General features: G+C 41.8%; 1 protein-coding gene across 4 annotated transcripts in view; it reads right to left on the bottom strand.

Annotated features, from left to right (window-relative positions):
• Positions 1–12,131, bottom strand: part of cep350 (centrosomal protein 350) — a 277,088-nt gene that overhangs the window by 79,588 nt on the left and 185,369 nt on the right. For 2 of the 4 annotated variants that reach the window (XM_073063710.1, XM_073063709.1), the window contains exons 20-22: positions 6,812–6,978; positions 3,396–3,521; positions 1,286–1,458 (exon numbers count right to left, since the gene is read on the bottom strand). In XM_073063710.1, the coding sequence (XP_072919811.1) occupies positions 1,286–1,458; positions 3,396–3,521; positions 6,812–6,978 (466 nt within the window). The remainder of the gene's footprint in view (positions 1–1,285; positions 1,459–3,395; positions 3,522–6,811; positions 6,979–12,131) is intronic. The other 2 variants (XM_073063706.1, XM_073063707.1) reach the window with 2 other exon arrangements.

The following is a 12,131-nucleotide window of genomic DNA, read 5'->3' as shown; positions in this document are numbered from 1 at the left end:
TGGTTCAAGGCACGGAATGAAAGACTGTGTGGTGCACCACTCCTCGCACAGACATTTCGCAGTACTTTTTCTTTATTTTACAAGGTCGAGTTGCAAGCTCAACACTCAACCCAGCACGGATGGAAAACGTACTCGGGAATGGCCCAACTGGATTTGAACCCGGGAACCTCCGTTCCAGAGTCCAGCGCTGACGTCACTGTGTCACCAGCCGACCTAGTAATGGTGTTTTTCAATCTACCACCAATTCATACTTTATATCTTACAGTTTACTTTGTGTAGATTTACACAATACACAATATTACTGTAAATCTTGATATAATGTCCTATCATATTCTAATTATTCTTTCCCGAAGTTTCATTAGGACAAATGTGCAATTGAACAGTTGGTGACGGAGATATGTTCAATGGCTTCATTATCTCACCATTGACACAACTATGCAGCAAGAATACTTTCCACAGGAATCTATTGCCATTGGAAAAACTCTAAAGTTAATTACAGTGAGATAATAAGAACAGAAGAAATGCACAAAGCAGATGCTAGAAATCCAAGCAACATACACAAAACCCTGGAGGAACTCAGCAGGCTAGGCAGAATCTAAAGAAAAGAATACAGTTGATGTTTCGGGCTAACAGCCTTTGGCAGGATTGGAGGAAAAAAAAAGCTTAGAAGTAGATTTAAAAGGTGGGTGAGGGGGAGAGAAACACAAAGTGGTAGGTGAAACCTGAAGTGGGGGATGAAGTAAAGATCTGGGAAGTTGATTGGTGAAAGAGATACAGGCTGGAGAAAAGGGAGTCTGATAGAAGAGGAGAGAAAGCCACGGAAGAAAGAAAAGCGGGGAAGAGCACCAGCGGGAGGAGATGAACCGGCAAGGAGATAACATGAGAGAGGGAAAGAGGATTTGGAATAGTAACGGTGGACTGGGCAATTATCAGAAGTTCGAGAAATCGATGTTCATGCATCAGTTTAGAGGCTACCCAGATGGAATACAAGGTGCTGTTTCTCCAACCTAAGTGTGGCCTCATCACAGTGGTAGAGAACGCCATGGACAGACATATCAGAATGGGAATGGGAACTGCAAATGGATGATAGTTTTCTAAACCAGCATGTTATTGCATTAAACAAGGTACAGGTCATCTTACATCCAATATTGTGCTATGAGAAAAAGTATAAATACAGTAAAAGGCTGTTTATTTTGATCAGTTAATCAAAGTATTCCCTCACTGCATTATTTTACATTGCAGTGAGCGAGGTAGAGAAAAAGATTATCTGTGATTGCAAACTCACCTTTATCATCAGGTAAAGGTTGCATACTGGCACTTTGTATTGAGTCACCAGCTGCTGTGTGCACCTCCTCTTCAACAGAGCTATCTCCCTTCTCACCTTGGGAAGCCCTGCTTTCTGCTCCCTTTTCAGAGGAAGCTAAGGAAGGACTCTCTTGAATACTGCTGCCACCACTACTGGTCAAGAGGTAAAATAAAAATATTGAGAGCAAAGAAACAGAATGCACACTATAGGTTCATGCCACCTACCACCGATCTGCATCTAATCTCATCTCATCAACAAAAAAATTCATGTGCTCCCTACCCTAGCACTCCCATCACCATCACCTTAAATCTATTAACATTATCCAGATGAAATAATTCACTTGGTGCAAGTCCCAACTTCTAATCTCTTTGGAGAAAATAAGTTTCTTTTGCATGCTTTGTTGGGTATTAATGACCACCATATGCATGACCAATATTCTGCCACCATATCCTCTTGGAAAGGAAGCAAGCTATGATTAAATGGGATTTTGGTACCTTTAACACAAAAAAATTATATGAGGAGCGTTTGATGGATCTGGACCTGTACTCACTGGAATTCATAAAAAATAAGGGGGGGGTGGGTTTAGATCTCATCAAAACCTATTGAATCTTGAAAGGTCTCAATGGAGCGGATGTTTCCTATGGTATGGGTGTCTAAAACCAGAGGACAGCCTCAGAATAGAGGGACATCCATTTAGAACAGAGATGAGGCGTTTCTTTAGCCAGAGTGTGGTGGATCTGTAGAATTCTTTGCCACAGGTAGCAGTGGATGCCAAATCATTGGGTATATTTAAGGCAAAGGTTGATAGATTCATGATTAGTCAGACAATGAAGGGATATGGTGAGAAGGCAGGAGATTGTGGTATAGAGGGAAATGGATCAGCCATGATGAAATGGCAGAGCAGACTCAATGGGCCAAATGGCCTAATTCTGTTTCTATATCTTATCATCTTATGGTCTAAAAGTGCTCAGAGCTTCACAGAATCAAACAAATACATAAACAAACAATAAAGAAAATATTTGGAGGGGTAAGAAGATTAAATTTACGGAGGGAAATGAGGTTGAGATGCAGAAGGGAGCAATGGAATTCCAGGGCTTAGGCTCAAAACAGCCCTGGGATACAGTGGTGGGGAAAAGATGCATAGAAACAAATAACAAAGCATATCACTGAGGAACCTGTGATGGGGACAAAGGAAAGGCAAGAGTAATAGAAAAGGTTGAGGTGTTTGTTAGAAAAGCTATCATTGAGACTAAACCGAAAGGCCCATGTGCACTCTGATGTTGAAATTCACAACAGATCACTGCACAAAGTTAAGTATATCAGATGGAAATAAAACCTGGCAGGGAGTCAAAATGTTTGTTTTGAGTTAGCCAATTACAGTTACGACAGAGGCTGGAATTCAACAAAGAAATACAATTACATCAGCTAAGTTACTTCAATCTGAATGCCACTGACTTTGCCTGTTGGTGGCATTTGACAGACAGACAGACATACTTTATTGATCCCAAGGGAAATTGGGTTTCGTTACAGTCACACCAACCAAGGATAGTGTAGAAATATAGCAATATAAAACCATAAATAATTAAATAATAATAAGTAAATTATTCCAAGTGGAAATAAGTCCAGGATCAGCCTATTGGTTCAGGGTGTCTGACACTCCGAGGGAGGAGTTGTAAAGTTTGATAGCCACAGGCAGGAATTACTTCCTATGACGCTTAGTGTTGCATCTCGGTGGAATGAGTCTCTGGCTGAACGTACTCCTGTGCCTAACTAGTACATTATGGAGTGAATGGGAGACATCGTCCAAGATGGCATGCAACTTAGACAGCATCCTCTTTTCAGACACCACCATCAGAGAGTCCAATTCCACCCCCACATCATCACTGGCCTTACGAATGAGTTTGTTGATTCTGTTGGTGTCTGCTACCCTCAGCTTGCTGCCCAGCACACAACCTTGGACCTTGAACAGAATGAAATCTAACGGCGGGGGTCAGGACTTCTGCCTCCAGGCAATGAGTGACAGCTAGAGTTTGTGAATATTTTATAAGGAAAGTACTGTAAAGAAATTTTTTTTTTAAAATGATCACACCTTTGATCATGATGTTTATATCTGGATGACTCAGATAGGCTGTCTAATGAAGCTGAATAGTGAACTTTAGAATCATGTGATTTCTCCACAGGACCAATAGATGAAGGGCTATTGTTACTCCTCCTGCTAAGAAATAAGAGGGGAAAATCATACAGGTCAGTTTATCACCATTGATTTACTTAGCTTAATTCTTTTTCCATCTTGCCAAAATATTTATAACAGGTTTTCTATTAAAATATACTTCACTGGGGCTCCTTCAAGGTTCTCAATTTAAAGTACCATGCAAATTTCATTAATTATGGGACACAGTTATTGCTAGAGTAGGCCAGTATGTATTGACATCCCAAATTGCCTGTTCATGGTGAGCTTTAATCCTTCTGAAGCTACTCCCGGCACACTGGCCTGGGAGTTCCAGCATCTAGACCCAGTGCCAATTAAGGACCAACAATGTATTTCAAATCAGGACTATGCAGGACAGGCTATTTGCTGTACCTACTGCTCATCGCGTTCTTGATTGCCAGGTGTTACCAGAGTGGAAGAGTCAGATGACTGCAGTGAATTTTGAAGAATACGGACTTCAGTTGCCATGTGCCACTAGTGGAAGAAATGAATGCTTAGGGTAGTTGATGGGTTGCTTTATCCTGGATGGTGTCAAGCTTCTTAAGTGCCACTTAAGTACACTTAACCAAGCAAGAAATAAATATTCCACTGTATTGCAAATGATAAAGTCTTTGGGAATCAAAAAGTGCATTACAGCCTCCTATCTGTTCACATCACAATTAATTTTTAGATCACCTAAGACATTCATGGTGAAGATTCTACAGCAGTAATTCACAGAATAATGAATGTGGGTTTAAAATCTCACATTGTGGACTATTATCAGGTACTTATGATGATAATATCATTTCCCACATCATGCATACATGAATGCTGCCCTCGCCTTATTCCAGGCAGGCATGATTAATTTCTTCTTTTGATAAACTGTGAATGGAATTAAATGCGTCCAATTATCAAACATCCACATATCTTGATGAAAGATTATTCAATGGTGAGCATGATTAGATCTAGGATAGTAACATTTGAAATTCCTATTGTGATTTTCTGACCCTGAAATGACTGACATCCAACAATCTCAACCATTCTCTGTGCAGGATGAAACTATCTAGCTGGTGCTGAATTTTCCTCAGGATTCTCAATTACCGTAGATTCCGGATTTTAAGCCGCTACTTTTTTCCCACATTTTGAACAGCTTTGAACTTTGCGGCCTTTAAAACGGAGCGGCTAATACATGATTTTTTTCATGCCGCCTCGTAAACATTTTGCCTCATAACAGTAGACCAATAAAATTGATGAGTAGTTCACAGAGGTCCAATGAAATTGTACGATAAATCAAGCGCACTTTCACAATTAAATTATTGTAAATCAGTCATTTGTACTCACCCTCATCAACATGGAAAACACTCGAAGAAAAGCATTGTGCTGCCTTTATGGCAGTTATTTAGTTTATAATATTTTCGCTTAGTAATTCATTTTCTAGTTAAAGTTAGAAGAGTTTTAACTATATTTGTTTTCTGTACTACATCGCGGGATGCTATGACGTCACACCCGGTTTCGCCGCGTCTTGTGGGAAAAATGCCAGTTTGCGATAAACGGAAAGGGGGGGGGAGCGCATTACGCGAGCGGCTTTGGATCTGAGCGAACGCTGCTTTTAAATGCCGTTTGCGATAAACGGAAAGGAGGGGGGGAGCACATTACGCGAGCGGCTTTGGATCTGAGCGAACGCTGCTTTTAAATGCCGTTTGCGATAAACGGGACGGCGGAGCGAAAACGCTGCTTTTAAGTTAAAGGCGATCAATAACTTTTCCTGGTAGGCTGCAGTATATATATTTTTTACCAGTCGTTAGGAGATATTGGAATGTTGTTCAGTAAAGAAGTATACGCAACGTATATTTAAAAGTAGCCGCGTTACGGGCACGGTTCGAAAAAAAGCATTTGCAATATGTATTTGTTTTTGTTACCATATGGATTTAATTAAAAGTTAAAAAATCCTCATGTGTAATATCTTTCTGTGTAAATATCTCATATTACAACGTGGGACACCTGCGGCCGAAAATCCGGTGCGGCCTTTACAAGTAAAAAATTGATTTTATTTTTAAAATTAGAGCCAGCGGCTTTTAATCAGGTGCGCTCTGTAGTCCGGAATCTACGGTACTTAAGTTTTACTAAGCTCCTTGATGTTATACTCAAATAAATCTTAGAGTTGAGGCGAATTATCTCTAACTTCACCTCTGGAATTCAGCTTTAATGTCCGTGTTTGGAACAGGATTGCAATGAGCTACATTCTCCTGATGCAATTGAATATTTATTCATAAATAAATGCCACATGACAGCACTGTTAACAAAACTTTCTGTCACTTTGCTGATATGACCCGACAATGTCCAAATCTGAGTCCAAGTCAATGCTGGCTTAATTTTGTTTAAGCATAGGTGTTTTTAATGGGCCATTTCAGGAAAAAGTTATGAAAAGGAAGGCAACATTTAAAAAAAATACTTTCCAATAACTTTGTTGTAAATTTCAGCTTAATTCACTGAATTTAAATTTGCCAAATAAATTAGAATGCTCCACTCTATCCCATGCTGATTAACAATGGCTAAATGTTTGACTGAGATTTTGAAGACTTTCAAGACAGATTTTGCAGAATATAGTAAAATTAACTTGCTTATAAACATTGTTCAGTCTGTAAAAATTCTACTTAAAAATTAAAAAGGACTGACAGGATTAAAGTTAAGTTACTGCATTTCCAGTGACTTGGACTATTGACCCAGAGAATGGTTGTTACTGGGAGATTTAGAGTCATGGAGTCATAGATAGAAACTGCATGGAAACAGCCCTCATTACAACCAGGGCAACTACCACATTCTGCAAATCAATATGTAAAGGCCGGATCTTCAGATAATAGCCTAAAGCTAAGCTTACTAAGATGAGGATAAACTCTACTCCTGAAGTTACTCAAACAACCTATTATTCTGTAATACGCATGTTATATGAAAGCTTTAAAAATAATTCCACCATTAAGTCAATCCCAAGCATTATAAGGTTGAATTATAGTTACAATCCTTATTAGAGATATGAACTACATTCAAACAGTCTCTACATAAATAGCTAACCAGTGAGACCAGTCTTATTCTAATGTCAGAAATAATTACTTGCTCACTGTTGTGTTCATCACATCTGTTACATTCATTAATTCTGAAAAGACAAATCCATAAGGTGAGTTATGTGTATGGGACCTACATATAGCATCAGTAGATATGCCTAAAGTCAAGGCCATCAGCAACAAGCTCCCCAGATTATTAACCTCATGAGACTGATCAATGATCTCTGATCAAGGTGAAGCAGCATTCAGATGCCTTACCCTTCAGATTCAATCTTTACATGCAGTTGCTTCACAAGTTCAGATTGCTGCAGCTTCTTTTGGTCCAACAGTGCCATAACTGGTGCAGTGATTGCTCCACGTGATAGGTTGGTAGCCACAGTGGTTGGAGATCCTGTTGCAATCTGAACGTATGCTAGATTACTCATCTAAATTAAAAAAAACTTTTGTCAGTATGGTACAGATTAAATACAAATTGGTGGTCAACTGTTGCTTTATGAAATCACAAAATTATAGAGCCTCTGTGTACTTTTCTTCAAGAGGTATTCTATTAATGCCACTTTCTTGCTCTTTTCCCATGGATCACACAAATATTTTCCATTCATCTCCTTGCCTTAGGTTAACTACTATTACCCTTCCCAAAGCACACACTGAATCAAAATTGCAGCTAAAGAAATTTTTCAATAAACTTTTCATCGAACCTTAAGCCCCTTTATTTAAAGATAAGCAGTAAGCCACTTGGGCTCCACTAATCAATAACAATGCTGATCTACCTTCCTACACAAACTTCGTTCCTTGATTATCCTTTTCATCATCAACAACACCTATTCTGTGCCATTCATGAACTTACTAATAATACCTCCTCTATTCATATGAATTATTAATGTGTATAACAAATGTAGATTCTGAGCATTGATTTATGATCATTTTACACTATGCCCATCCAATTTGATTCCAAATCCTACTCTTGGCATCATCAGATTCTTTAGTATTAGTGCTCCTATTTTAAGCATCTCTTCTAAAAATTAATGAAAAAGCAACTAGATGCTAGAAATCTGAAATAAAATACATAAATGCTGGAAACATTCTGCAGGTGATCTCTGGAAGAAAAAGAAGTAATGGTTTAGGTTGAACAAAGTGTTAGAAATTTCCCTGCACAAGTTGATCAGAGTAGGAATCAAGATAAATCAATGGGAGAATAAGATGTGATGAGCTGAAGTGAGGAAGTGAAGGGCATGAGGAAATTTCAAATATATACTTGACACCTGATACATGGTGAAAATTTTACTATGTTCGTCAATCCCAATTGTGCATGTAAAGGATGGAAACTCACGACAAAGTGTACTCACAAATCTCTTTTGAAGAGTTTAAAAGGAGAGGGTTATTTCTTCAGTGGTTTGATCGGGGCACTACTGCGCAAGTGCATGGACATCAGCCAGGTAGAACAGCGAGAAGAGTTTAAGAGCAGACAGCTTTATACAGCGGGAGAAGAGAGGAGAGGAGGAGAATAGGAAGACTGGCTCAACAGGGCTTCAGCAATAACGAACCAAGGCGAGGTAGGTTATCTGTGTAGAGTACAGACAGGAAACTGTGTGTGTGAGGCTGGTGTCCTGTGTTTGGTGTCAGATGTGGGAAGTCCTGGAGACTCCCAGCCTCCTGGACAGCCATATCTGCGCCAGGTGCATCAAGCTGCAGCTCCTTAGGGACCATGTTAGGGATCTAGAGATGCAGCTCGATGACTATGGTCTGGTCAGGGAGAGTGAGGATGTGATAGGGAGAAGTTGTAGGCAGGTAGCCACACCGGGGCCTCTGGAGGCAGATAACTGGGTAACAGTCAGGAGAGGGAAGGGCAGGAGTCAGAGGCTAGAGAGTACCCCAGTGGCTGTACCCCTTAACAGTAAGTACTCTTGTTTGAGTACTGTTGGGGCAAACAGCCTACTTGGGGGAAGCAACAATGGCCCTGGGGCTCAAAAGGTAGGGAAAGGAAGAGGATGGCAGCAGTGATAGGGAACCATTATAGTTAGGGGGTCAGGCAGGTGATTCTGTGGACGCAGGAAAGAAATATGGAGTTTGTCTCCCAGGTGCCAGGGTCTGTGATGTTTCTGATCGTGTCTGCGACATCTTGAAGTGGGAAGGGGAACTTCCAGAGGTTGTGGTACATATTGGTACCAACAATGTAGGTAGGAAAAAGGAGGAGACTACAGATCCTTTTCCATAGGAAAACAGACTGCAGGGAGTTAGGACGGAAGTTGAGTAGCAGGACCTCAAAGGTAGTAATCTTCGGATTACCGCCTGTGCCACACACAGCGAGTATAGGAATAGAATGCGGTGGAGGACAAATGCATGGCTGAGAGATTGGAGCAGAGGGCAGGGATTCAGATTTTTGGATCATTGGGACCTCTTTTGGGGCAGGCGTGACCTGTACATAAAGGATGGGTTGCACTTGAATCCCAGGGGGACCAATATCCTGGTGGGGAGGTTTGTAAAGGGGCGAGTTTAAACCAGAATTGCTGGGGGGTGGGAACTGAACTGACAAGATGGAGGAAGAGGCGGTTGGCTCACAAATAGAGAGAGCTTGGAGACAGTGCGAGAGGGAGGATAGGCAGGTAATAGAGAAGGGACACACTCAGACCAATGGTTTGAGATGTGTCTATTTTAATGCAAGGAGTATCATGAACAAAGCGGATAAGCTTAGAGCATGGATCAGTACTTGAAGCTATGATGTGGCCATTACAGAGACTTGGATGGCTCAGGAGCAGAAATGGCTACTCAAGAGTGCCAGGCATTAGATGATTCAGAAAGAACAGGGAGGAAGGCAAAAGAGGTGGGGCGTGGCACTGTTGATCATCAGAGATAGTGTCACAGCTGCAGAAAAGGAGGAAGTCATGGAGGGATTGTCTATGGAGTCTCTGTGGGTGGAAGTTCGGAACAGGAAAGGGTCAATAATTCTACTGGGTGCTTTTATTTTATAGACCACCCAATAGTAACAGGGCCATCGACGAGCAGATAGGGAGACAGATTTTGGAAAGGTGTAATAATAACAGGGTTGTTGTGGTGGGAGATATTAACTTCCGAAATATCAATTGGCATCTCCCTAGAGAAAGGGGTTTAGATGGGGTGGAGTTTGTTAGGTGTGTTCAGGAAAGTTTCTTGACACAGTATGTAGATAAGCTTACAAGAGGAGAGGCTGTACTTGAGCTGGTATTGGGAAATGAACATGGTCAGGTGACTGATCTCTCAGTGGGACAGTATTAGTGAGATAGTGATGATAGATAGATAGATAGATACTTTATTCATCCCCATGGGGAAATTCAACTTTTTTCCAATGTCCCATACACTTGTTGTAGCAAAACTAATTACATACAATACTTAACTCAGTAAAAAAATATGATATGCATCTAAATCACCATCCCAAAAAGCATTAATAATAGCTTTTAAAAAGTTCTTAAGTCCTGGCGGTAGAATTGTAAAGCCTAATGGCATTGGGGAGTATTGACCTCTTCATCCTGTCTGAGGAGCATTGCATCGATAGTAACCTGTTGCTGAAACTGCTTCTCTGTCTCTGGATGGTGCTATGTAGAGGATGTTCAGAGTTATCCATAATTGACCGTAGCCTACGCAGCGCCCTTCGCTCTGCTACCGATGTTATACTCTCCAGTACTTTGCCCACGACAGAGCCCGCCTTCCTTACCAGCTTATTAAGACGTGAGGCGTCCCTCTTCTTAATGCTTCCTCCCCAACACGCCACCACAAAGAAGAGGGCGCTCTCCACAACTGACCTATGGAACATCTTCAGCATCTCACTACAGACATTGAATGACGCCAACCTTCTTAGGAAGTACAGTCGACTCTGTGCCTTCCTGCACAAGGCATCTGTGTTGGCAGTCCAGTCTAACTTCTCGTCTAACTGTACTCCCAGATACTTGTAGGTCTTAACCTGCTCCACACATTTTCCATTAATGATCACTGGCTCCATATGAGGCCTAGATCTTCTAAAGTCCACCACCATCTCCTTGGTCTTGGTGATATTGAGACGCAGGTAGTTTGAGTTGCACCATATCACAAAGTCCTGTATCAGTTTCCTATACTCCTCCTCCCGTCCATTCCTGACACACCCCACTATGGCCGTGTCATCAGCGAACTTCTGCACATGGCAGGACTCCGAGTTATATTGGAAGTCTGATGTGTACAGGGTGAACAGGACCGGAGAAAGTACGGTTCCCTGCGGCGCCCCTGTGCTGCTTACCACCGTGTCAGACCTACAGTCTCCCAACCGCACATACTGAGGTCTATCTGTCAAGTAGTCCACTATCCAATCCACCATGTGAGAGTCTACTCCCATCTCCGTTAGTTTGTGCCTTAAGATCTTGGGCTGGATGGTGTTAAAGGCACTAGAGAAGTCAAGGAATGTAATCCTCACAGCACAACTGACCCCATCTAGGTGAGAGAGTGATTTGTGCAGCAAATACGTGATAGCATCCTCCACTCCCACCTTCTCCTTATACGCAAACTGAAGAGGATCCTGGGCGTGCCTGGTTTGTGGCCTCAGATTCTGTATTATCAGCCGCTCCATGGTCTTCATCACGTGCGACGTCAAGGCAACAGGTCTGAAGTCATTCAACACCTTTGGTTGTGGTTTCTTCGGTACCGGGACAATACAGGATGTTTTCCACTGTCTGGGTACTCTTCTCTGCTCCAGGCTCATGTTGAAGATGCGCTGTAGTGGTTCTCCCAGCTCAGTCGCACAGGCCCTCAGTAATCATGGGGAAACTCCATCCGGTCCAGCCGCCTTGCTGGTACAGATCTTCCTCAGTTGACCTTCCACCTGTGCAGCCGTAATCCTGGGCGTGGGCAAGGTCTCCTGTGAGTGGCTATTTTCCTGTGAGGGAAGTAAGCCTGGTGTGGATTTCTGCGGTGAGGATGAGATTGAGCTGTCGAACCTGTTGAAGAAGTTGTTCAGCTGGTTCGCTTTCTCCACATCTCCACTTATGTTCGCCCCCCGCTTTGCACCGCATCCGGTGATGATCTTCATCCCATCCCACGCCTCCTTCATGCTTTTTTTCTGCAGCTTTTGTTCTAGCTTCCTCCTATACTGCTCCTTTGCCCCCCTTATCTGTACTCTGAGTTCCTTCTGAACTCTTTTAAGCTCCAACCGATTACCATCTTTAAATCACAATTCTATCTCCTTTACCATAGCATTGGAGAGGGATAGGAACAGACAAATTAGGAAAGTGTTTAATTGAAATAATGTGAAATATGAGGCTATCAGGCAAGGACTTGGAACCATAAATTGGAAACAGATGTTCTCAGGGAAATGTACGGAAGATATGTGGCAAATGTTCAGGTATGTTCCAATGAGGCAGGGAATGGATGGTAGGGTACAGGAACCGTGGTGTACAAATGCTGTTGAAAATCTAGACAAGAAGAAGAGCTTACAAAAGGTTCAAAAAACTAGGTAATGATAGAGATCTAGAAGATTATAAGATTAGCAGGAAGGAGCTCAAGAATGAAATTAAGAGAGCCAGAAGGGGCCATGAGAAGGCCTTGGTGGACATGATTAAGGAAAACCACACGACATTCT

The sequence above is a fragment of the Hemitrygon akajei genome, chromosome 12, assembly GCF_048418815.1.
Source record: "Hemitrygon akajei chromosome 12, sHemAka1.3, whole genome shotgun sequence".
Taxonomy (NCBI): Eukaryota; Metazoa; Chordata; class Chondrichthyes; order Myliobatiformes; family Dasyatidae; genus Hemitrygon; species Hemitrygon akajei.
Note: the sequence above shows the minus strand (reverse complement) of the source record. Positions and strands in the feature narration are given on the sequence as shown.